Source organism: Durio zibethinus, chromosome 11 (assembly GCF_047325235.1).
Source record: "Durio zibethinus cultivar Kanyao isolate XHJ-2024 chromosome 11, ASM4732523v1, whole genome shotgun sequence".
In the NCBI taxonomy this organism is placed as follows: domain Eukaryota; kingdom Viridiplantae; phylum Streptophyta; class Magnoliopsida; order Malvales; family Malvaceae; genus Durio; species Durio zibethinus.
In genome coordinates, this window is record NC_143172.1 from 1,433,287 (window position 1) to 1,459,532 (window position 26,246).

The following is a 26,246-nucleotide window of genomic DNA, read 5'->3' on the forward strand; positions in this document are numbered from 1 at the left end:
TTTCAACTATTTTTATTATATTAAAAAATATTAAATGGTATAATTATAATTACATTTTTTTTGTTATTATTGACGTAATTTCTTATAAATGATAAAAAAAAGTGATAATACTTTTTTTTTGAATTACATCTTTTTGTCACATTAAAAAAAATAATAAACGATAATGCTACTTTTTAAGTTTACATTTATTTGTCACAAAACATAAAATATTAATATTCAATAAATTAGTAGTGCAAAGAAAGGAGGGGGACACCAATGTAATTATTGCAAAAGCAAGGGGCAGTACGCAACATCAGAACAAAACGAGCACAGGGTTTAGTGAGGGTTTGCTCAATCCAACTCCTCCCTCAACTGAAGAGAAAGGGTTTTATTGAAGGGCTCTTCAATTCTTTCAAGTAAGAACTCAAAATCTTCTTTCTCTTATGATTTTCATTTTTCACTTCAGTTGTTCTTTCAAACTTCCATTATCCTGTTTCACTTTTGCACTTTCTTCAATTGCCCTTATGATTTCTCGTCAATAATTCTTTAATTACGAAAAATGACCGTGAATTACTAGCTTAGTTTCGTAATTCACAAATGCATCGAGGAATCACCATTTTAACCTATCAAATTCGTAGAAATCCCAATGTTATCCCCATCAAAAGTACCCTTTTTTACTCCCCAGTTAATCCCTTTACGCGTAGAGCAAATGGGTTTGCTTTGTTTCGCTTACTTTCATTTACTCCGGTGCACCGGCGTGTACCCGATCCCGATGACCCTGCAAACCTAATGAAAGAAGATGGTGTATCAGTTTGTTCACAGATGTGGATTGAGAATTTTAGAGAACCTGATAGGATAGTCACCAATTTGACCTCTTATCTTCGTAGATTTGAATTATGGGTATTGGCTTATCAGAAAGTTTGTGCTGATGAAATAGGATCGTATATGCCCCGTAGTTCGATCACTAGGTCTGCTTTGGAAGATTTGTTAGCCTTAAGAAATGCTGTTCTTGATAATAGGTTTAAGTGGGGTGCCAGGTTAGAATTCTTTATAAAATCACCTAAGGACAAGACCGATTATGAATCTTTGTCGAAGAGGAAGATTAAGGCCATTTTAACCACTACTCAGCCCGCCCCATTTCAAGATAAGTTAGTGCAAGAGGTTTTGTTTATGATTTTCGAGCCTATATATGAGGCTCGGTTTTCACAGAAGTCATATTCCTTTAGGCCAGGGAGGAATGCGCACACAGTGTTGAGGGTGATTAGGAAAAGTTTTGCTGGTTATTTATGGTATATAAAGGGTAATTTAAGTGCAATTTTGGATGGACTGAAGGTGGGGTTGGTGATAAGTGCTTTGATGAGGGATGTGAGGGATAAGAAGGTTATTGATTTAATCAAGTTGGCATTAGTTACACCTGTGATAACTAGTCCAGTTGATGGGGAGGAAAAGAAGAAAAAGAAAAAGAGGAAGTATCAGAAGAAGAAGGTGTTGGCAGAGGATGAGCCAAAGCCTGATCCTTATTGGTTGGAGACTTTTTTTGGATTTGCTCCAGAGGAGGCAGAGAAACTTCCTTCATGGGGGCATTGTGGGATTATTAGTCCCCTTTTAGCTAATATATGTCTTGATGAATTGGACCAGTGGATGGAAGGTAAGATTAAGGAGTTCTATCGTCCATCAAAGAGTGATGTCATATGGAATAGTCCTGAAGGGGAAGCGGAACAGGGGAACACATCTTGGCCAGAATTTGTGCCAACAAGTGGGCCAGATAAGACCCGGAAGATGGACTGTATACGCTATGGAGGTCACATTTTGATCGGTATCCGTGGACCAAGGGCAGATGCAGCAACGCTGAGAAAACAGTTAATTGAGTTTTGTGATCAGAAATATATGATCAAGCTTGATAATGAGAGCCTCCCAATTGAACACATAACCAAAGGTATAATGTTTCTTGACCATGTACTGTGTCGAAGAGTGGTGTATCCAACTCTTCGGTACACAGCTACTGGTGGTAAGATTATTAGTGAGAAAGGTGTTGGCACCCTTTTGTCGGTCACAGCTAGTTTGAAACAATGCATCAAGCAATTTAGGAAGTTAAACTTTCTTAAGGGTGATAGAGAACCAGACCCACAACCATGTTTTAGAATGTTTCATGCTACTCAAGCTCACACCAATGCCCAGATGAACAAGTTCTTGTCAACAATGGTTGAGTGGTATAGATATGCAGACAATCGGAAAAAAGTTGTTAATTTTGGTTCTTATATTATTAGGGGTTCACTGGCAAAGCTCTATGCTGCAAAGTACAAACTTCGTTCACGAGCAAAGGTTTATAAAATTGGTGCAAGAAATTTGAGCCGTCCTCTGAAGGAGAGGAAAGGACAGTCACCTGAGTACCAGAATCTGCTGAGAATGGGACTTGTTGAGTCAATTGATGGCCTTCAGTATACCAGGATGTCTCTCATTCCTGAGACTGATTATACACCCTTCCCTAGCAATTGGAGGCCAGATCATGAGAAGGCACTAGTTGAATATATAAGGCTTGATGATCCAAAAACTCTGGAAGAGCAAAGAAGTTGCATTGGAGAGCAGGGGCTTGTTTCACCACAGGACTACATATCAATGCTAGTGTGGAACTACAAAAGAAATGCAATTGTGATGGATCAGCTTTCCCTGGTAAAAAGTGCTGGAAGTAATACAGAAGGAGATCATCGGTTGTTGTTGAGTTCAAATCGTGAGAACTATGATCCCAATAGCAAGGAGGAGGAAGAATCTGAAGAAGGGCTTCATGCTTCACAAATTTAAGACAGATTTTGTAACCAGTGCTTAAAAATTTTGAGCTTCTTTGTTAGTGGAATTTCTATTGGTTAAATGAAGCAGATGAAAACAGATTTGCTGCTTCAATAAAGATTTAAAAGATTTCCAACTACCTTGTATAATATTGACATATATATCAAATTTGGAATTTCAGAAGAATTTTCAATTCAATGACTTCAAGTACTGGGTCTTTTGACAAGCTTATTTTCCATCTCCACTTAGTATTTCCAGTTTCATCAAATTTTTCTTTTAATCTTTTAAGAGTTTCTCAGAAAATGAAGTTGGAGGTTTCAACGGATTAGACTTTCTTGCTTTTGCATTTTGTTCGTTTCCAATATCCATTTTCTCGAAGTGAGGGAAAATACTTGGCTTTAGGGAGGTTCTCATAAGACATGGGACAAGGAGAATTATTGGAAAAATTATTGGTATGCGGCTATGTCTGCTGGTATGCATGGCATTGAATTTTGTGAATTTTTCTGTATTATGGCCCCATGTTGACCTTCATAATAATGGCAGCATAGAAGCATGCATAAAGATTTGCCAAAAGTCCAAAACATGTGCATTTAGCAACATAAATCAGCCAAGAAACAGGAAAATTAGAATTGTGAGTTCAATAAGACATAGCAGTTACGATTTTTCTATCAAAACAATAAGTGAAAAGAGTTAAGATTTAAGAAGATATACATCCGAAGCAAGTAAGTTCATGATGCATAAAGCAACATCACATAACTGGAAAAGACTGTAATTCTGTTTTGTCAATGGAGACACTTCTTCCATATCTTGAAACCCTTCCTCACATGTTGTCGTTCCTTCCATCACTACACTCATCCAGGCACCAGCATTTCCATACTGCCCTGTCAAAAATGCTCCAATGGTATCCACCAGTGTTTCAACTCCATCAGAGTAAAGCAGAGAGCAATCCCGCAAGCAAGCCGAAGAAGGAACCAAACTTTTGTTGTTCAGTAACTCTTTTATGATTGAAAGTGTGTTGGTCGCATTTTGTAAAGCTAGCTCCATTGCAACAATTGCTAGACCTTGAAGGTTTGTCGTGTGGCTGACAGGAATTTCCTGGAGAGATGCCGAGCAGAAGCTGTAGTTAAAGACACTGGACTTGTCCGAGCATGTTTTACAGGTTTTGTTGATAACATCAACAGACAACGTGGTTGTTGCAGAGATTTCATCTTTAGGAGTGAACAGAAAGAAGATGAAAACCAAGAAGAAGCAGCAGAATGATGAGAAAGAGACATGCTGCATTTTTTTCTTCTTGGTATTGTAATTTGTTATCGATCTTACTGCAACTTGCAACAAAATCTTTATATACATATAATCATGTAAGCTTTTATAATGATACGAGTTTTCTCATACCAAGGAAGCTTCCTAGACCGAAAGAATTTGATTGTTTTTGTAAAAGAAAACCAGAGATAAATTATTCTTGATTAAGAACTTTTCTCTTTTGGTCTTATAGGGTAGTACATGGTAAACCATAAATGCATCCACTGAGGTAGGAAAAGAAAGAAAAATGAAAAAGCTTGAGATATAGTAGTTGATTAAGATCACATGTCCATTTCTTATAAAAATAAAATAAATAAATAAATAAATAAATAAACAATCCACTGATACAAGATCATGTAATTTTTGGTTGCAAGTATAATTATAGTGGCAAGTGAAGGAAGCTTCCAAGAAGATTACCAAAGATTTGCCTGGGTGATCTATTACCTTCCAAAAACAGTAATTAAAGCCCCTAAGAAAGATCTTTACTGAAGCAACAGAGATGAATTTTGTCGAGAGTATTCCATTTTTACTAATACTGGTGTGGTGAGAAATTTTATTTTTAATGGGCCGAGTCATTCCCCCTTCTGCATACTGTTGGGCTGAAGATTTAGTGCCTGTGGCTGTTAGCAGATGGTCCATTCTTATTCTTAACTCACTAAGGCCATCAGTTCAGCAATTTTTTATATGGCTAAGATACAAAAACCTTAACCAAATAACATCGTTAATTAAATGTCATTAAATTATAAAAAAAAATTATACCATTATTTTTTGCTCTATAGACTTTTTTTTTTAAGTTGTAGTAGCTGAGTTTTGATCCAACATGTGTACTATCTGAATTCTGAGCCGATGCTCAGTTGTAATGTTTAATAGTTTTCTAATTAAGAACAATATATTTTTAGGAGGTTTCCTCACTTTTTTTTTTTGGCTGAATTAATTTCCTCACCTTTAAGAAACTCAGGAAACAGAAGAAAAACAAGGAAAGTTCAGTACGTACCCAAAGAAAATATACAAGTTAGCAAATTAATTTGCTACATCCAGATGGAATATATATCGCATTAAAAGCATGAATTATTCACACAGAGATAGACAAATTGTGCTTAATTATTGGGGCGACCGACTGTGTGGTGACATCAAATACAAAGCCACGAAGAAACGTTGGTATTATTATCCTTATTGGACCATGGTTATGAAGGCAAGAAGGGTTGCTGTCAGCTGGAAGAAATTGTTGTTCTCCTTTTTCAATGGAAACACCAACCCTTGCTTCTCCTTGAACCCATCTTCACATGTAACCGGGACATCCAGGGCAGCGCTTATTTTCACGTTAGCTGTTTCATAATCTTTAGCCTTAAAAGCCTGGCCACCACTTTGTAAATCAGACCCTACATCTGAGTAAAGTTCAGAGCAAGCTTCCAAGCAGCTCCTTGTGTACTTTTCAATATTTTTGTTCTTCAAAAGCTTGGAAACAATGGAGCTGATGCTTTTTGCATTAGATATGGCTATCTCAATTGAGATGGGAACCAAATCTTGAGTGCTGGTGGCAGTTTTGGTTTTGGGATTCGCTTCAAGGCTTGCAACACAAAAGTCGAAGTTTATATTGGGGTCACCCTTTGCAGCTTTGCCGCAAGATTCCTGAATGACATCGGAGCTTACTGAAACAAACAAGAGAAAGAAGAAAGCAAGAAAAGTGTAGTCCAATGGGAAGGAATTCTTCATCTTTTGGTTCATTATTGTAGCTAGTAATTGGTTTCCCGATGGAATTTGATGAAAAGGAAAGGTTGAAATGAAACTTTTGTGAGGAAATGAGATATCAATGGAAACTTATTTACGAGGACTATCTGTCATTTACACTGCCCGTTTCTGTTGTGATTTCTGTAAAATTTTGGAAGAATGACGGGCGTTTTCATCTTTAGCTTATTTTGGCAAGCAATCCATCTGTATTTGGCTGACCATTTTCAGAAAGTGAATATATATACACATATTGATAAAAAAGATTGGTCTTTGCATTTTTGATTAACCAACAAAAAACCAGGCTGGATTTTTTCGCTTTAACATGTATGCATGTCTAAATCCATATATCATTTGAAAAATCAATTTACTTTCATCGATAGTTTAAAATAACCAACCATCCCGTGATCCATTAATAAAATACTATACTTTTAATTTTAATGATATGAAATTAAATCTTGATAATTTCAAATATAAAAAATATATGTATATAGTTTAAACTAACTATTTGTTAAGCATCTTCTTTTTTTTTTTTTTTCTTTTAGACAAAAGATTAAGGTTCTATACAAACTATAATCTCTTAAATTTAGTTTAGGGTCAGTTTTATATATCTTAATAATCAAACTTAATCATTAATTGAATAATCAAGAGAAATATTCTTTACAAGTTATACTATCTACTTTCTTGCAGGTGATTAATCAGTACAGCTCTTTTTAACATATATAATAGCAGTACACAGTTATAATCACTAATTATTAGTAGATTAACTTTAGGAAACGAATATATGATGATATCAATTTTCTAGTAGTGTTCACTCATTATAAGTTTGTAACACTTTTTTTTATGTTCCATGTTATAAATATTAGCATCTTAATTATATAATTTAATCCCTATTTATAGTTTATCCATAGTCTGTTCATCTATATCAAATGCATTAACAAAATAAAACAAATAAATCTAAATTCTATAAATAAATAATGAAAAAGGATAGTAAAATTATTTAATTTTATATTTTTTAATAACTTCATGAACAATTAATATTTTAACAAATTGATCTTATGATTTAACAACATAATTATATCTATCATGCATGTAAAATTTTTATCATGTCAATTGAGAACACTGTCTTTTTCATATATATATTTGTTATATCAAACAAATATGTAAAAAATTTTAGTGGACTCGAAATTTGATGCGTGATCCATACGAATAGAGTATAAAATAGAATGGTTGGATTAAACAAATTAAAAATATAAAAAAAATTATAAAAGGATAAAAAAATAAATTAATTTTATATTAATATAAGTGAATTCAAATTTTCATAAATAATAATGAATTTAGTATTCTTTTTCAGTTACTTATGATTGAATTTCTAATAATGGCCCCTAAAGTTAACCATGTTAACTAGTTTTAATAATCAAAACTTCTCCAACAAAACCTTGTTATTGTTGAAAAAAAAATGAATACATATACCATATACATATACAAGTCGAAGTGCAAAGAACAAGAAAAACGAAGGAGATACAAACCAAATTCTTTTAGAAGAACATAAGGCCAACAAACCCAACATGTGAGTGGCACAGAGGGATTAAGGCTTTATTTTGATAAAATGGGGATTAATTCTAAATCCTCCTTCATGTGAAAACTCTCCTATTCCCGTACAATTAGTTAGCTTAGCTGGGGTTACATCCTTTCCATTATTCTTCACTTAATTTGAGGGGGAAAAAAGAACACATAAAAGACATGAAGCTGCCTTTAGTATCCCCTTTGGCATGCATATGTGGGATCGATTTTATCAAGTTCTAGGGTTTTTCATATCATTTCATCATTATCTTCATGTTTTTTAAATTCTATCTTTTTTTTTTTCTAAATCCATATACTACCTCTTTTTCAATAAATGATTTTCTTTTCAGATACACCCAAAAAGCAAAAAAAAAAAAAAAAAGAGTTAAAGATTGTTCATATATAAAAATTGTTACATATCTTGGCGTTGACTTTGTGAATCATTTTGCCTGCAAAGTTTTTTTGTGTGCTCCTTCAATACGTAGAGAGAGGGAATTAGGGTTTCTTTAGCCCTACATATGAGTCGTGACTTCGTAAAAATATTCTACATACGATTTTTTTTAATAAAAAGGAGGTCGAAATCCATGGATGTAAGAGAAGAGGAATTATGAAAGTTGGAATTGAACTTCAATCTTATAAGTAGATGAATCATTTAGATTAAACTCCAAATTTGTTTTTATTGAATGAATGCATAGTACTTCTTCTTATGTCATTCTTGGACTATATAAATTAAGATTAAAATAATAAATTTTTTTTTAATTTTATCGATTTATTTAGATAAATCTTTATATTTTTATTACATTAAAATATATCTTTAACATTTACTTTGCATCCAAATAAATTTTTAAACTTTAATTTATATTCAAATAAGTTTTTAATTTTTAAATTGTATGTAAATAAACTTTTAACATAAATTAATATTTTGTTTAAATTAAGTGCTTACTTTGATACAAATAAAAAATGAAGACTTATTTAAATATAAAAGTATAAGAGCTTATTTAAATAATATGATAAAGTTCATGAATTTTTTTAGTATTTTAGCCATAAATTAACATTAGGGTTGGTGCATTGAATGATCTCAGCTGGAATTATAATAATTTTGGGGAAGAAAAATAACTGAAAATTTGTTTCAGTTTAGCACACTATGACAACTATAGGTTGCATTTGCTTGCACGGTGCTAGGACCTTGACCTTTACAAAACATGGCATATGCAATTTTCATCCCATTATTTTGACTAAGTGGAAACGGCATACACATGCCATACCTCCCCATTCACTATTTTTGGAATTTCAATCTAATTGAGATTTCAAATGATTATTTATTTTAAAAATTTATATAAAAACTAAAATTTTATATAACATTAGTTGAATTGGTATCACGAGTTAAATGATAGTAATTTAATTAGAGAATAAATAAAATATAAATTATAAACTAAAAAATGAATATTAATAAAATTAAAATCATAATTTACTTTTTCTTCGAAATAGAGAGAGAATCCAATTTTAAAATTCAATTTTTTAATTTCTTCTTCATTATAAAATTCTGTATATGCAAAAAAAAAAAATTGTACGAATATTTATTTCATTTTTTTCTTTCTTTTACATTTTAAAATAATTAAAAATATTTTTTATTGTTATTTAAATTTTATTTCACTCGGATGTCTATGAGACTGGTTCATATGACTAGATTTATTTCAAGCCTTTAATGTTTGTTCCATGGGCAGAGACGAAGGGCCAGCATCCAATAGGTCCAAGCGGATGGCTACCCTCTGACTCATGAGAAAGGAAGAAGGACCCAGGGTCATTAGACTCGTGAGTCGTCACCTTTGTCGTTCACGCTTTCAGAGCCCGTCCAATCTTTGAATCTTCTTCTACCTTCGTGGTTTTGCATGTCCATCCCCCAATGTTCACCCAATATCAAAACATAAATTTAAAAAAAAAAAAAACTCAATTTATTAATGATAGTGAAAGAAAAAAAATCGAAAAATAAAAAATTAATTTAAAATTATAATATTTAATTCAATTCAAATTAGATTTTTTATTTAATTTGAATTAAAATCAAATATTAAATATATAAATCAAAATTTTGAAATATGAAAATTTAAATTGAATTAAATTATATATTTTTATTAATTTTTATATATTTTTAAAATTTTTCAAAAATAAAATAATTATTTTATATGAATCTATTTAAATATATTAAAATTGATATTAAAATAATATATAAAAATAATAAAATAATAAATTTTGAAAATTGATTAATTAAATCAATTTAATAAATTTAAATTTAAATTAATTTCAAAAAATTAAATTCAAATTAAGAGTATATTTTAAAAATTATATAATATTATATATTATCTAAAAAAATCTTATCCGAATCGTAATTATCTTTAATTATCAGATAACTCTAACAGAAAAACAGACTTGTTTAGTCATGGAAAGCTGTAACCAACCACAGCAAAGACACATCACTACCCTAGCAATGGCACAAGTGTCTCCTTTATTACTACGTGTCTTTATCCCATGGTTGTACCCATCAAAATACTAATCATATATATAACCCATTGATGAAACAAAATGCTATGGAAAGTACTTATAATAAACGTATATTCCAGCAAAATTTGGGACATTAATCAGTACTTGGGAAGTGAATTGTTAGCCATGTCGGTTGCTTCCATAATGACCGAATTACATAACCTAAAAGTTTATTTTTGTTATAATTGAGGTTTTATTTTTTATTTTTATAATTAACACTATCAGAATAAATTAAGAATTTCATATTTTATAAATCATGTAATTATTGATAAAAATTTAAGGTAATATTATTCTTTCTTTTTTTTCAGTTAAGTGGTAATTTAATGTAAAAAATTATGGTAATTTGTGGTTGACTTTGTATTATATTATAATTAAATTTATCAGCATAAATTAAAAGTTTAATATTTATTAGATCATGTTATTATTGATAAAAAATTAAAGCTATATTACTCTTTTTTTTTTTTCAACTAAGTGGTAATTTAATGTAAAAAAATTGTGATACTTTGTGATTGATTTTGTATTATGATAAGGTGTTTTCAATTTTCATGCGATGTTTAATTAAATAAAAGAAATTACGATAATTTGTTGTTATGATAAGGTATTTTCAAGTTTAATTTAGTAATTAATTAATAATAATAAAATTCAGGTGATAGAAAATGGATTTTTTTATGTTTTTTTTATATTGGATGGGCTTAATTTTTTTTTTTATAAAAAAAATTTGACATAGATAAACTGTTCAGTTATTTAAGTTATGATAAAATATGTCGTATTTAATAATTTAAGATAAATTATTATAAGTGTGCATTCGAATGATTCCAATAAATAATTATCAATAAAATTTAAAAGTAAAGTTTTATCACGAAAAAAAAAGAATTTTAATTAATTAAATTAATTACTTATTAGATGAACTTAATTTATAAGGAAAATAGAAGATAAAAACTAACACTTTAAAAATTTGAGGGCAGAGATAATTATAATTAAAATATAAATATTAGAATTTAAAACAAACTTACTATATTTTATCACTTCTACCAAAAATCAAATATAAATCATCAACATTACATCCAGAAATTTAGCTTAGTTTGCAAGCAAGAGCAGTTAAACGCCAACAAAAGTTAAACAAAAGCAGTTAAACGCGCTACTTCGTCCCCCTACCCAATAGAAACGCGCGTTACCAGTGCGTGGAGAATGTTCTCCGTTACATCAGCGTTTTTTTCCACGCGCTCGATCTTCGCCTCTACGGCGCTTATACACACTCTCTCGGGCAAATCCCAACATCAACACAAATTCCACCTGTTTCTCTCTCTCTCTGAGCTCATTTTTTCTATTTTTTTCACCAAACCCTAACCCTAACTCAGAAAACAACACCAAAACCCTGGCCCTAATCTTCAAAATAACGATTCGGCACTGAAATTTTCCTTGTATGGATTCTCAATTCGAGACGGCCTCGCAGCCCGATCCCGCCACTGACGCTTACACCTTCCTCGAATTCAACACCCAAGGCGAGTCCGATTTCGAGTACACCGACTTCCGCCATCCGATTCGTTCTTGGCCGATAGCCTCCGATGCTAACGCCGCTGATCGCTCCAGCTCCGACCACCACTTGGACTCTGCTGCCTCCCCTTCTTCCTCTAGTGCTCCGAAAGTCGCTGGGCGTGGGGCAACGAGCAATAACAACAGCAATAGCAATAATATTAGCAATAGTGTAGCCGTGGTTGATGCGTTAGCGACGGGGATTAGTGGATTGAATTTTGAGGAGACAGTTGGCGATGAGGATGGCGGTTATGAGTACGGAAAAGGGAATTTCGCTGAGCACGCTTGTCGGTATTGTGGGGTTTCGAACCCGGCTTGCGTGGTTCGCTGTAACGTTCCTTCCTGTAGAAAGTGGTTTTGTAATTCAAGAGGGAATACATCGGGCTCGCATATTGTTAATCATCTCGTGAGTTTTCTCCTTCTATTCATAATTTTGGTTTTTTAAAATATGCTGATTAAGTTTTAATGAACATTACATTGATGTTCATAGTATGTTTTGGATTTAGGTGGAATTATGGAAGGCATGTGTTAGGGAGAGAGTGCGTTAAGTAGGGTGTTGACTTTGAGATTTTGTTGAACTTAATATATGTATATAAAGATGGAGAAAGGAGATGATTAATATAATTGTTTATGATACTTATTAAACGGTTAGATTTTCCTACCAAGTTCATAAATGCAGTTTTGAAGGTTTTAATTGGGTAATTCTGCTAGAAAATTTGACTCAATAGTGAATTGCAAGCTTCTTGAACAGAAGATATGTTTCAGTTAGGGGTGAATAGGTACATGAAATTATGGCATAATTCAGTGCCTTCCCTTCCTATTATAGAGTTTCTTTTGATTTAATTGAAGACAGTTATTTTCTTCATTTCTTTGAGGTTGTTGGGAAGCTATTACAGTTAGTATCACGCTCCTGATGCTAATACCTAGAGAAACTTTTTTTTCCTTAATAAAGGGTTTGCTTATAAGGCAATCAGAAAAAGTGTGACAAATATCATCAGAGAGATCTTTACTTTATGTTCGATTATGGCTAGTACATGATTCTGTCGGATCTGAGTTGATTGTTGTTGAAAGAAAGGGATACTAGAAGGCAATCGGAAGTCAGGCTTTCATTCTAGATGGCATGGCACTTATTTCTTGTCGGACTTGCTACATGATTACCATGTTGCTTCACTTTAGGAATCAATTTTGTTTGATTCATTCACACATGTTGAGGATCAGTGTTGATTGTTGCCACTGAAGCATACCTGTGCTTTTCTTATGCTTTCATCACATCATCCTATTGCTTGGAGCTTTTGTTGATCTACTGGTCTTGCACTATGCCATGCTTTTTTGTTCTCTTTTCTCATCCAATATAACTTGCATTCATGAACCCAGAAGACCTGACTACAGAAACTGCAATCTAAAAGTTTTAAATTTTTATGCGAACAAAACAATTGTTTGCTGGTTGCTTAACTGAGTAAGTTTTCAAAATGTGCCTTATTACTCAAGGTTGCCTAAGAAAGTACTTTCACGTATCCATGGTGTTATTCTGTTTGAAAAAGTTTCCTTTTGCACTTGCCATAGCTTGTTGCACATCTGTTTGTATGCTCAAACCTGTATTGCACCTGATTTGCTTTTAGTAAATATATATGCTATTAACTGAGATTAATGAATTGGGTATTAACAAGTGTAGTAGATTATCCAGTTGGGGATGGTCACTGGATGCTGTTGATTACTGAGTTTGCTTTTTGTTCCTTTCTAGGTACGAGCTAAACACAAGGAAGTCTGCCTTCATAAGGATAGTCCTTTGGGAGAAACAATTCTTGAATGCTACAACTGTGGATGCAGAAATGTTTTCCTTCTTGGTTTTATATCTGCTAAGACTGAGAGCGTTGTCGTTCTTCTTTGTAGAGAACCTTGTTTGAATGTTAATGCTTTGAAGGACATGAATTGGGACTTGAGTCAGTGGTGTCCCCTTATTGATGATAGGTGCTTTTTACAGTGGCTGGTTAAGGTTGGTGTTTCTTCAATCACATGAAAATGACCTATTTATCTGAGGACTTCCTAATATATATCACTTCTACAGATCCCATCTGAACAAGAGCAGTTAAGGGCACGGCAAATAAGTGCCCAACAAATAAACAAGGTAGAAGAGCTTTGGAAGACAAATCCTGATGCCTCCCTTGAAGATCTTGAGAAGCCTGGTGTAGATGATGAACCTCAGCCTGTGGCCTTGAAGTATGAAGATGCTTATCAGGTGCCCACATTTGCAATTATTGCACCATTTTTTTGTGCTTTATTATTGTGAAAAGACAAGAAGTTTCATACTGTAATGTGGTTTACTAATTAAGTTGATGCTTTCCTTTGCAGTATCAAAATGTTTTTGCTCCACTTATCAAGCTTGAAGCTGACTATGATAAAGTATGTATAATCATGTTCATACTCCTTTTCTCCACCCAACTGCCCTCTGTTTAATTGTTTTTGCGATATTCTTGTATTTTTTAAAATGTAATTTTCATGTCTAAATCAAAATTTTGTTTTCCGGCAGATGATGAAAGAATCTCAAAGCAAGGACAACGTCACAATGCGATGGGATATTGGGTTAAACAAGAAACGTATTGCATATTTTGTCTTTCCAAAGGTGCTTTATTAATTATTTTCTCTTAATTTATTCCATCACCTAATTGTGTTCTTGTTTTATCGCCCCCTCCTTCCCCTCTGTATGACAAGGTATCTTTTTATTTTGTAAAGATAAATGTTAAACCTGATTTTGTGGTGCTGTAGGAAGACAATGAGCTGCGTCTAGTGCCTGGTGATGAGTTGCGTTTACGTTATTCAGGAGATGCTGCTCATCCAGCTTGGCAGGCTGTTGGGCATGTGGTATGTGTCCTTTATGAGCTTACCCATTTAATTATGGTTTAAATGTTTGCCTGTACATGTGACATTGATTCTATGTATTGTTTCTGGAAAACCTGATTTTGTGGTATTCCTCGATAAAGTTTATGCATTTGGTGCGCCTCTGAGAACTGTACTTAGAAATTATCTTTCTGTTATTTCAGATCAAGCTAACGGCACAAGAGGAGGTTGCGCTTGAGCTCCGTGTTAGTCAGGTAGTTTTGATATTTCATTGTTTTGTTAGTTGATTTTGGATTTTGGGAGGTCCTAAAATTTGGTGCTTATCGTTGTGCAGGGAGCTCCTGTTGACGTGAACCATGGGTTCAGTGTTGATTTTGTCTGGAAGAGTACAAGTTTTGACCGGATGCAGGGGGCAATGAAAACATTTGCAGTCGATGAAACAAGTGTTAGTGGGTAGGTTTGCTGATTTGTTTTCTTCACATTTGCCTGTTGTTCTAGATTGTTATGGCACCATAATTTTTTTCTTTTTTTTTTCCAAATTTCAGGTTAGTATTTTCATTTCCTTCACATACCATTATAGCTTTTTTAATAAATCAATAAAGGAAGTAAAAGAATTTTTTTTTTGAAAAAAAAAAGGATGGTTTTATTTAACTGATTGACATGCAATATACACAATGCTTTTGAGGGTCTATGTATGGTATAATTTTCTGGGTATAGATTCTTGTGCATATTTTAGGATGGGTTAGATGTAGGTCAGGCATGGGTTGAAACACATTTCTTTTATCACATTAAGTTTTTAGCCTATAAAATTTATTCTGTTCAGTAAGATTCTGGGATGGCTTCATTGATTTTATTCTCTCTTTATTCAAGGCTAAGTTGGCCACTTTCATTTCAGCTATCTGTTTAGCGTTGGAAACTTTATGTTATTTGTCCCAAAGGTCATATATTTGCTGAACTTGAATTGTTAGTCCCTTCTAAGTAAATTAATTGGTTTATTTCTTGCAGATATATTTACCATCACCTGCTTGGCCATGAGGTTGAGGTTCAGATGGTTCGCAATACACTGCCTCGTCGTTTTGGTGCACCTGGTCTGCCAGAATTGAATGCATCTCAAGTATGGCAGTTTTGTCATTTGGTCGGCTTTATATGATTTTTTCTATATAATGGTTTTTTTTGTGCATCAAGTTGTGTTGATCTTACTTTGTTGGACAGGTTTTTGCTGTAAAGAGTGTTCTTCAGAAGCCTATAAGCTTGATTCAAGGGCCCCCTGGCACAGGAAAAACTGTTACTTCTGCTGCCATTGTATATCACATGGCTAAACAGGGTCAGGGGCAGGTAAGAAATTCTTATAGTTCATATTTTTTATTGTCTGTGTTTCTGATATTTCATTCTCCTATCAGGTTCTGGTCTGTGCTCCAAGTAATGTGGCTGTTGATCAGCTAGCTGAAAAGATAAGTGCCACTGGGTTAAAGGTAGAGAAGTTGAACTCTGCTTGTGGTTATGCTGATTGTCATTGGCATTGTTGGGTCTTATGATTGTGGTAAATTTAGGGTTTTCTTTGTCATCTTCCTTTTGCATGCTTGTTCTATTTTTAGTGTTAGCTATATAGGTGTGGGTTGTTACGATACGATACAATATAAATATCCTGACAAAAAGTATTGCTGGTAAAGAAGCCAAATTATAGGAAGCTTTTTTCTGCATCATTCTTTTTCTTTGCTATAATTAATTAATACAGAACTGTGATGAGCTTTTTCTTCCTTTTTCCCCAATTAAATGTCGTCCCTCATTTGCATTACATTCCTAGTTGTAGCATTTCTAGCCTTTTCAGTTGACAATTTAAGTTATGCTTTTCTTTAAACTAGTTTCAATATCACCAAATTAATGTGATTTCTCACAATTGGATGGCTGGTGTTATTTTCTATTTTCCATTTTCTAGGAGGGGGGTTGATGGATTAGTAACATAACGTGATAGTATGTATGAAGTTAAAACATTTCAGCAACTGCTAAGGTGCTTTGGAAGCTAGAAACTGTTAGAAACATTGCACTTATATTCTTATTTCTTTGAAGGTGTATCTTATGATGCATTACTTATTTATTTTCTGGGCAAAGATAATTAAATATCTTGAAGCTTTAACTTGTATATATCTGTAAATCGATACTTGTTCACCAATGTGTCTTTTGTCTGAAGGTTGTAAGGCTTTGTGCGAAATCAAGGGAAGCTGTGAGTTCTCCTGTTGAACATTTGACCCTGCATTATCAGGTTTGTGGTGTCTACTGTCTAATTCTTCTATGTGTTACTGTTCTGCATTTGTTGTTCATGGCACCATTCATATTTGCAATTACGACATGCAGGTCCGACATCTTGACACATCTGAGAAGAGTGAACTTCACAAGTTACAACTATTGAAAGATGAACAAGGTTGTGATAATTTTCCAGTTGTCAATGAAAAAATTAATTGGATGGATTTTTTTTTTTTTAATGAAACTCTTCCCGGTTAGAGTTTACCGTGACATGACCCTGATTAAACTGGGATGAAAAGGAACTGTTCTATTAACTTACAGAGTGACAATGAATGTGCATTTATTAATCTTCTTTTCAGAAATTGAAAAATTTTACTTCCACTGGATTTTGTTTAATCCTACTTCTTTCAGGTGAGTTGTCAAGCAGTGATGAGAAAAAGTACAAAGCACTGAAGCGAGCAACAGAGAGGGAAATATCCCAAAGTGCTGATGTCATTTGTTGCACTTGTGTCGGGGCTGGAGATCCTAGATTGGCTAATTTTAGGTTCCGCCAGGTTGAATACATCTGATATGTAATATTCAATGATCAATAAACAAATGAAAGCACTTACAATCTTATTTTCCCTTTCTTTAGGTACTTATTGATGAGTCTACTCAGGCGACAGAACCTGAGTGTCTCATTCCTTTAGTTCTTGGAGCAAAGCAGGTAATGAAGGAACAAACTTATCAAGATATGATTTCTCGCACTCCCATTGAATATCTCTTGTTTGGTATTCCAATGTGTATATTTTTTTATTTTAGGTTGTTCTTGTTGGTGATCATTGCCAACTTGGTCCTGTTATTATGTGCAAGAAAGCAGCTCGTGCTGGGCTAGCACAGTCTCTGTTTGAACGTCTTGTTTTACTTGGTGTTAAACCAATTAGATTGCAGGTAACGTCCCTATATGTTTGTTGATTTTGACCTTCATGTGAATGAAATTGCTGGTAGAAAACATGTCTTTTATCTGATAGTAAATGTTTCTGTTCTAATTTAGGTTCAATATCGTATGCACCCATGTTTGTCGGAGTTTCCTTCTAACAGCTTCTATGAAGGCACATTACAAAATGGAGTGACAATCAATGAAAGGCAATCATTGGGCATTGATTTCCCTTGGCCTGTGCCTAATCGTCCCATGTTGTTTTATGTACAGGTATTGAAATGGTGGTTAGGATTGTAATAACCCAAATATAAATTATCTTTTGTCCCCCATTCATATTCTTCTATCCATTGCTCTCTATGTGCTGGTGGGGGAGGGACGAGATGGGGAAGGACATCATATACAATTTAATTTGCCTACAGTCCAGTTCTTTATATATTCCATGGTTATGTTTCATGATTACATAGTCTTGTTTTAGATGGGACAAGAGGAGATTAGTGCTAGTGGAACATCATATCTTAATAGAACTGAAGCTGCAAATGTTGAAAAGATTGTTACCACATTCTTGAGGAGTGGTGTTGTTCCTAGTCAGGTGATTTTTCTGGACTTCCCTTTTTTTCTTCTATTCGGACTGATATCAGGCACTATTATAACTTTTGGTTTAACAACTGTTTCAATATATTACAGATTGGGGTCATAACACCTTATGAGGGACAAAGGGCATATATTGTGAATTATATGTCAAGAAATGGTGCTTTGAGACAGCAGCTTTACAAGGAAATTGAGGTACTGTGTGGATTTGGATTCTAAGAATAAATGCTGTTATGATATTTAGCCTTAATGTAATATTTGGCCTTAATGTAATTATTTATTATTTAATTTGTGGGGTTTATATCAGGTTGCAAGCGTTGATTCGTTCCAAGGACGGGAAAAAGATTACATCATCTTGTCTTGTGTGAGAAGTAATGAACATCAGGTTAGTTAACATATCTATGTAAGATGTGAAATAACATTTGCAGCAGCTTCATGAATGAATTTTCAACCTGACTGAATTTTTCAGTCTTTTAGTCTTATGTCAAACTAATTTTCAATTTCTTGACCATCCATAAGTTTGTTAAAAGGGTTAGATGTGCTCTAATATTTCTCGTGTTTGACATATTAGCCTCTAGTTACGGTGTTCATTCTAAGTCTAATCCTAATATTTAACCCTCTTTGCCTGTCTCTTTATGCTCTTATATGAGAAAAACTAACGTAATGTGCTTAACTTTTTTATCCAATTTTTTAGGGTATTGGATTTCTAAATGATCCTCGCAGGCTTAATGTTGCCCTAACACGAGCTCGATATGGTATTGTAATTCTTGGAAACCCGAAAGTTCTTAGCAAACAACCTCTGTGGAATGGTTTATTGACACATTACAAGGTATCTTGCTACGTATCTTTGTAACACCTTGCTATTGGTAGTGTATGCAAATGTTAAAGGTATCTTACTGTTCATTGTGCCTCAAAGAATCTTGCTATCATTATCACTGATTGGTTTCTACTAAAATTTGCAGGAACACGAGTGCCTGGTTGAAGGACCCCTCAATAACTTGAAGCAAAGTATGGTTCAATTCCAAAAGCCAAAAAAGGTTTGTGTATGGAATGAAAGGATGGTGCCTGTTATCTGTTTAAATTTCAAGCTTTTGCTTTTGCTCATTGCCTGTCCCAATTACTTTTTAGTCATTAGAGGTTGTCAAGGATAATGTGAATTCATATAATGTTTGTTTGTGTTTCTTATAGATCTACAATGATAGGAGACTTTTCTTTGGTGGTGGACCTGGGATTGTGCCTAATGATAATTTTGGGTCTGCTGCCTCATCTAGTCCAAATGCTGATAGAAGAAGCAGTCGTGCTCAGGGTAGGCTCTTGAGCATCTTGAGTCTGCGAGTTAGATGTCTTTCATATAATCACTTTGGGGACTTGCAAGTGATGTGGCTTATACTGACATTTACATAAGAGTAGAATATGTCATTGGCACTTGTATTAAAGTTGACAGGGATTAATATAATGTGAGCCTTCTCATGTTGCCAATTGCAGGTGCTTATATGCCTCCAGGTCCACCCAATGGCACTCACAAGTCTGGAATGCACCCTACTGGGTACCCAATGCCTCGGCTTTCACTTCCACCATTTCCTGGTCCTCCTTCTCAGCCTTATGCTATTCCGACTCGTGGAGTTGTACATGGACCAGTGGGAGCCGTTCCTCAGGTCCCTCAACCAGGAAGTCGAGGCTTTGGGGCTGGGCGTGGTAATACTGGTGCTCCTATTGGCAGTCATCTCCCGCACCAGCAAGGCACGCAGCAAAATGTTGGAACTATTGGATCTACTTTTAACTTCCCTCCCCTGGAGAATCCAAACAGCCAGCCATCTGTGGGTGGTCCATTATCTCAACCTGGACTTGTTAACAATGTTCGTACTTTATCTTTTCCTTTTATTGTTGTTTTAGTTTTTGTAACTTTAATCCTTTCTTTGACCGCGTGGAATTTTGAGTATGTTTATCATCTATAATAGATGCCTGTCCAAGGGCCAGGCCAAACATTTCGTGATGGATTTTCAATGGGGGGAATGTCCCAGGTATTAAATCTTCTATTTTCCTTCAATAATTGCGATTTATGTTCTTGATAACAACTTGTAATTGGTTTGGTTGACCATCCCACAGGACTTCTTGGGTGATGACTTCAAAAGCCAAGGCTCACATGTCCCTTATAACATTGCAGATTTTTCAACGCAGGTATAGGCTCTTGACTTCTTGTATTTTTATTGTATTAATAATATCTTCTATTCTTCTCAATCCCATATGACATACATCAGATAGCGGGGTTTGGGTGGTATTTGCTTGGAATTTTATTGGAGAGATTGCGTCAGTGGGTCATTGCCAACTTTTCAAACCTCAATGTTATGGTCTAAAATAAGTAGAAGGAGCAAGAAAAGGTTAAAAACCACCGAGTATCATGGCAATGTAGCTAGATGTGTACTGAGGGCCTTAAAGCATTAGAGGGGGTGTTGAATATGTTTAGAATAATCTGTTTTCCATAAGTTTCTCTTCTTTTTGTATTTTTCTGTAAATAGAACAAGAAAGTTTTTTTTTATGTTTTGACTTTTGGTTTGATACTGTGGGTTGCTTGATTATGCATTTGCTTGCAGGCTTCTCAGAGTGGGTATGCTGTTGATTATGTTACTCAAGGAGCACAGAGTGGGTTTCCAGGGAACTTCCTAAATCAGAATTCTCAAGCTGGATTTTCTCGCTTTGGTTCTGGAAATGATTTCATGTCTCAGGTTTGCCCAAAGTGCTTTGGTGTGATGAGTTTATATTTTCTCCCAGTTATTCTTCTGACAATTCTTTTTTTACAGGACTACATGAATCATGGATCACAAGGCCTGTTTACACAGGTTGGCTTTAATGACCCTTCACATGAGGATGCATCACAGAGCCACTTTGGTGTGGCTAATCCCAATCAGATTCAGTCTCAGGTTGCTTCTTATACCATTACTTATTGATAGAGAATTATTGTTGATAAAATTGTCAAATTGGCAAGATTTAAAATATATTTTCTAACTAGAAAGTTGCCTGTTAATGCTTGTAAAATTGAACCTCTATTGTAGTAGTCTTAAGTCCTTGTCTATCTGGTTAGAAAACTGTCATAATGCAAGATCGTTACATTACCTATTTTCTGACTTGTTTTTTTTGGGCCATACATTTGTGACCTTATTAACGTCTTTCCTGAATTAAAAGGGAGTATATGGCTATCTATTTGCAGGGCATGACGAATTCTCCCTACTCCCAGCCCTTTGCTCACTACAACACACAGCGACTAAACTTGCAGGCTCCTCAACAGCAGCAGCCTCAGCAAGGCCAGGGCACCCAAAACCAGAAACTTCACTATAATGGTTAAGAATAAGGATGCATTTCGCTTTGATGGGTTATAGCCTTTGCAATCAGCAACTTGGTTTGTGCTGTCCTTGTGTGCCCAAATATATCCTGCTCTAAAGGGCAAAATGTTTGCCGGTTTGAGGTCAGTTTAATTCTGTCCATAACCCTTAAGATGATTCCTGATAATGGGAATAAATATAATTGGAGCAAGGGTATGACGGCTATGAGGCTACGTGCGAACAGTGGCAGAAAGAAAAGGATAACCTCAAATACCTGCTTGGAAGTTTTGCTTTGTTTTGAAGAAAGTTCTTTGATTCGAGAGAGCATTACATGACAAGGTTTTGTCGAAAGGGCTTGATTGATAAAAGACGGCTTTGTTTGACTTAACGGGATAAACCCATTATGGATACAGAGAAGCAGTTACAGGTGAAAATTTTTGTACAGCATGCTGAGGAAAATCGCCTGACCCTTTCAGCTCTTCCTGACATGTAATTATACTCTTCACTATTGTTAGTAGACGACGGCGATATGTTAGAAGTGTTCTGGTGCATGTAGACATAACTGGTATATAAACTGTTGATGGCTTTGATGTGAGAAATTGGGTTTGTTTGACATAGAATTGTTTTCCCTGGTATATAAAAATGTCATAATGGTTTCATGCGATTTGTTTGAGCCTGCAGTATCTGCTATTCTAAATTTTTGTTTGAACCGACTGTTTCTGTCATTCTAAAGCTGGAACGACTCAAAACTTTTATTAAAACTCTGTTACGGTGAGATTGCAAATTCTCTGCAAGTAGTTGCATTATTCGAAAGATGGCAAATGACGCGTTAGTCGTCCACACCCTCTTGAACACAAAGTTGACTAGTCAGAAACTCAACAACTTGGGAGCCTCGAGCCATCAACTCGTTCATGCATTAATCGGTCCATGGCCTCAACTCGCTAGCCGCCCAAACTTTAGTTCCCTGTCAGCAGATCCTTTTGAGTGTCCTACCCAGCGGCCTGCCAACCATATCTTCCGGATCAAACAACACATCACTCATCAAAACAACATCAAACGTGCTTGGCTCAGTGATTCCACTCATTGACTCCTTCGCTCACTTCGATTCTTTCTTTGAACCCGTTAACTTCAACGTTCCTCGAGAGTCCAGCAAGGAGCTTCTGTACGTCGATGAGCAATACTCGGCTGGCGCCAATCAAAGCCGCTGTCAAGCCAGGGAGGCCTGCGCCAGCTCCGAGCTCGAGGACAAACTTGCCTTGAAAACGAGTGCTAAGTCCCACAACCATGAGCCATTGACTCGTGATGGAGTCATAGATATCGTCGGGTTCTTGGACTATATGGTTGTGGTTGTGGGCTGCTATTTGTATTTCTCTTTTGCCCATGCCTTATAGAGGCTAGCTTGCCTCACCTCACCGTCTGTTTTGGCGGTCCGTTACTTACATGTATTGTAAGTAGTTTTTTTGTTCTGGTACAAGGTTGGTTTTTTTTGCTGGGCAAGGAAGAGTGGAACTGTGGAAGACAAGTTGCTGAGGAAGGTTGGGGATTCCTCTGAATATTGCCTTTGTTCCCGATTCGTCTCGGATGCTCAAATTTAACTACTACTCATTGAGGTTTAGGTCATTGTTAGAAGTTCTAACAAAGCAGAAGCAAATGTAGACCTTGAAAACCAAAAAAAGGAACCCAACCCGATAGTATATCAGAGTTGAGCCCAAAACCCAATTTTCTTGTAAGTGATTACTATAAGTTTCTTACTTAGACGCGAGAGTAGGGTTTGTGTTCCCCTCTGTTTCGTCTTCTGTGTTTCCTACTCTGGTTTATGATGGCAGGCAGAGACGAGAAGAAGGCCAAGAATCATGAAGACGAAGAAGAGGCGAAGGATAGACTGAGCGATCTGCCGGATTGCGTCCTCCTTCACATCCTTTCGTTTCTACCAGAAACCAAGTGGTCAGTTCGAACCAGTGTCCTATCCAAGAGATGGAAATGCTTGTGGGCTTCTCTTCCTGACCTCATCTTTAACGGATGGGGCTGCGACACTTCATTTTTTAAGAAGTTTGTGCGTCGTGTCTTGTCTGGCCGCAACAATTTACCTGTCTCCAAATTCTTTTTCCATTACCTTGGGGCAGATAAGTCACTCGTCACTAGAATAATCAACTATTCCGTGTCCCATAATGTGCAGCATTTTAGCATCGGCTTAAAGTTCACGTCCATTAGAATCCTATTCCCTCTTTTCAGCCGCTGTCGATCGTTGAAAACCCTGGAGTTAGAATATTTTAGGGAATTAATTCTACTAAGGGATTTCAGTCTTCCCACCTTGACCACTTTGCACATCTATTCATGCTCCTTTTGTTCTCATGGATCGACCCGTTCCATCGATCCTTTTCTTAGCCTTGTCAATTTGAAGAGTTTACAACTAAAGGATTGTAACATGGCTGGCGTCACAAGTTTTAAAATATCAGGACCCCAACTCCATAGCTTGGCCATACGCCAGCACTGTTTATGGAATGGCTGTAAGGTTGAGATATTTGCCCCAAAACTCCATTCATTCCTTTTTATAGATACAATGCCTGTGGAATTCTCCAACCTTGACTTTCCTCTCTTGGAAATTGCTGAAATTGATGCTTTTTTACCGGATTCCGAGGAGCTATTTGAAAAATCCCATTTGAATTTAATCAATTTGTTTCGAGGGCTTTATCATGCCGAATCTCTCCATGTTTCTTCCAACACCATTGAGGTACATTTATTTTTTCTTGGATTGACCTCTGTATACTTTTATAGGTGGAATTGACACGCTTTTATTCCTATAAAAAATGCTTGTCATGTCTCTCACTCTCGTCTAATTTATTTATTTAATTTTACTAACTACATAGGTTCTCATGGAGTTGCCTGTTGTACTAGAAGCCCAAGCTTCTCCCTTTGGCAGGTTAAAGACTTTGAATATCGAATGCTGTATTAAATCATTCATTATACCTGATAACGTGATGAACTACTTTGTTAGTGGCTCTACTTTTGGTGAAAACGTTAGCATTGAGATTCAAGAGGTACGTGCACTTTAGTCCTAATTTGTTAGTAGTTTTTATTCTTAACATGTTATTCCTAGATATTGGCAGCATTACAATTCTTGAAACTTTCCTTACTATGGCTTCTGAGTTCTAGTTATCTACAATGGAGTGTAAACCGAAGAATAAACAGGAGTTGTCAGATGATATGTTGGGGCTCTCGGTGATTTTCACTCAACTAACTTAATTTTTAAAACAAGTTTGACTATCTTGTCATAGTTTATTGGTGCTCCCCACCGGTTCTGTTTTGTTGATTACTTGGTCTCTTTGGGGGCTTGGAATAAGGTTAAGTTATCAAATTCTCTAAAGCTGTTAAAGAATTTCAAGTCTATTAAGTCTCGTCTCTCTAATTTATATGCAACGCCCTTGTCAGTTATGAGTATGAGGTTATGAGGTTAGAGATTTCATTGGCTTAGGCTGGAAAATCCCCATTAGATATTTCTCTTCTATACTAAATGTTGATGATCTAGCAATTATTCTTTATGAAATTTTGTTTCATTTACCCTGCTAAATTGTTGAGAATCACATCTGCATTTTTTATTCACCTCTTATTTCCATGCAGCTGTCTGATTTTGAGGATTGATGGCTTGTAATATATGCAAAGATGTTTAGGTAAATGAAACTCATGGCTTCATCTATTGCACCCCCTTTACACATCTTCCATTTTCTTATCTTTATTTTCCCCATTTTTTTCTGTGATAAAAGTGGCTTATTTTGGTGGGTCTTGCTGTCCTTGTTGCGGGAGCCAAAGGCAGGAATCGTGAAGTTTTATAAGACAGAGAACAATGTTGGCCCTTTTATTTAAATAGCTGGTTTTATTTGTCCTCTACAGTCCTTGTAGTAATGAACTAGATTATAATTAGCATGTCTAAACAACATGCTATTATGTTTTCAGCATTTTCTGCATTAGTAGTTTTTTTTTTTTTTTTTTTTTTTTTTAATATTCTGTGTTGGTTATTTTGTGTAAATGAGCACATGCTATTAATTGAAAAGATATGTAAGTTGAAAGTCAATTGTTTTTTATGGGCTAAGACTAAAAATAATAGCAGGTGGAAGCCTTCAAAGAAGATGTTGAATTATTTACTTTGTGAAAATAATTCCCAATTCCATGTCCCAAGCAATGTCAGCTCCTTCAAATTTTCATCAGGAAACTTTAACTTTATCGGCTCATAATCTTCAACAATATAATTTACGAAAAACTCGATTATAACACTTCCTTTAATTGTCTTCTAGCTGAAAACATTGAAAAATGAGAGTTGAAAATTATGTACTAATAAAATTATTTAAAACAAAGAAAAACAACTTAATTAACATGTAAGGAAAAAATTAGATACTTTAAAATTATTTAACAATAAAATTATTTAAAAGAAAAAAATCAATTTCATTAAACGAACAATTTATAAAATAAAAATTAATTGTTTTATAAAAAAATTAAAATATAAACCAATTTTGATAAGTATAATTCAAAAGTATTGATATATTCACATTTAAGAATTAAGCAAGTTGTTATTTTATAAAATTTATTATAAAATGAAAATTTGCTTGTAAAACTAAAAGTTCATAAAAAAATTATTTTATTGGTGATCACTTTGAGGTTATCTTTATGACAAATTTTTTGTGTATCATTTTCATCATTTTAGATGAGCCTATAAAACTTTTTCATAAATTTGGACGAGATTTAAATCACCGATAATGTAATAATTTAATTAATTTAATTATGTAAATAAGTGTCATATATTTCAAATTATCATCAAATAATACTAAAAATTTGGAGAAAAGTATATTTTATTGAGTACAATAAATTTATCTTAAAATTATATTAAACATCATTTTCTCTCAATGATAAAACTTTTTTCATCATTTTAGATGAAA

General features: G+C 34.6%; 3 protein-coding genes and 3 pseudogenes across 11 annotated transcripts; 3 read left to right on the plus strand and 3 right to left on the minus strand.

Moving 5' to 3' along the window:
• Positions 1-327: 327 nt before the first annotated feature.
• Positions 328-2,961, plus strand: LOC111291113 (nuclear intron maturase 2, mitochondrial pseudogene; annotated as a pseudogene). The gene has a single exon (XR_016346117.1). The product of XR_016346117.1 is annotated as a nuclear intron maturase 2, mitochondrial pseudogene (transcript).
• An 85-nt stretch (positions 2,962-3,046) lies between these two features.
• LOC111291058 (putative invertase inhibitor) lies at positions 3,047-4,216 on the minus strand. The gene has a single exon (XM_022882606.2). It carries the CDS (start codon positions 4,111-4,113, stop codon positions 3,454-3,456), a length of 660 nt encoding a protein of 219 aa, XP_022738341.2. The 5' UTR covers positions 4,114-4,216; the 3' UTR covers positions 3,047-3,453.
• An 810-nt stretch (positions 4,217-5,026) lies between these two features.
• Positions 5,027-5,924, minus strand: LOC111289894 (putative invertase inhibitor pseudogene; annotated as a pseudogene). Its single transcript, XR_016346118.1, has one exon. The product of XR_016346118.1 is annotated as a putative invertase inhibitor pseudogene (transcript).
• Positions 5,925-11,161: 5,237 nt separating this feature from the next.
• Positions 11,162-21,982, plus strand: LOC111289908 (regulator of nonsense transcripts 1 homolog). 4 transcript variants are annotated; one of them, XM_089767560.1, is made up of 29 exons: positions 11,162-11,824; positions 13,160-13,411; positions 13,484-13,654; positions 13,768-13,818; positions 13,946-14,038; positions 14,182-14,277; positions 14,457-14,507; positions 14,588-14,706; positions 15,259-15,367; positions 15,466-15,588; positions 15,654-15,725; positions 16,442-16,513; positions 16,606-16,672; positions 16,906-17,048; positions 17,129-17,200; positions 17,296-17,424; positions 17,528-17,683; positions 17,889-18,002; positions 18,098-18,196; positions 18,309-18,386; positions 18,696-18,830; positions 18,964-19,038; positions 19,190-19,307; positions 19,487-19,857; positions 19,960-20,022; positions 20,108-20,179; positions 20,593-20,724; positions 20,800-20,919; positions 21,182-21,982. In XM_089767560.1, the coding sequence occupies exons 1-29, from the start codon at positions 11,309-11,311 to the stop codon at positions 21,332-21,334; spliced, it is 3,822 nt and encodes a 1,273-aa protein (XP_089623686.1). In that variant the 5' UTR covers positions 11,162-11,308; the 3' UTR covers positions 21,335-21,982. The 4 variants fall into 4 exon arrangements, 2 of the variants coding, with proteins under 2 accessions (XP_089623686.1, XP_022737002.2); XM_022881267.2 differs by having other exon boundaries at positions 21,207-21,982; XR_016346120.1 differs by lacking the exon at positions 19,190-19,307.
• On the minus strand, positions 21,720-22,700 carry LOC111289910 (uncharacterized; annotated as a pseudogene).
• LOC111289909 (F-box/LRR-repeat protein 25-like) lies at positions 22,248-25,397 on the plus strand. Of its 4 annotated transcripts, XM_022881268.2 has the most exons (4): positions 22,248-24,049; positions 24,186-24,356; positions 24,937-24,986; positions 25,080-25,397. In XM_022881268.2, the coding sequence occupies exons 1-3, from the start codon at positions 23,135-23,137 to the stop codon at positions 24,955-24,957; spliced, it is 1,107 nt and encodes a 368-aa protein (XP_022737003.2). In that variant the 5' UTR covers positions 22,248-23,134; the 3' UTR covers positions 24,958-24,986; positions 25,080-25,397. The 4 variants fall into 4 exon arrangements, 2 of the variants coding, with proteins under 2 accessions (XP_022737003.2, XP_089623687.1); XR_016346122.1 differs by lacking the exon at positions 24,937-24,986 and having other exon boundaries at positions 23,135-24,049; positions 24,214-24,356; positions 25,080-25,280; XR_016346121.1 differs by lacking the exon at positions 25,080-25,397 and having other exon boundaries at positions 23,135-24,049; positions 24,214-24,356.
• The last annotated feature ends 849 nt before the right edge of the window (positions 25,398-26,246 follow it).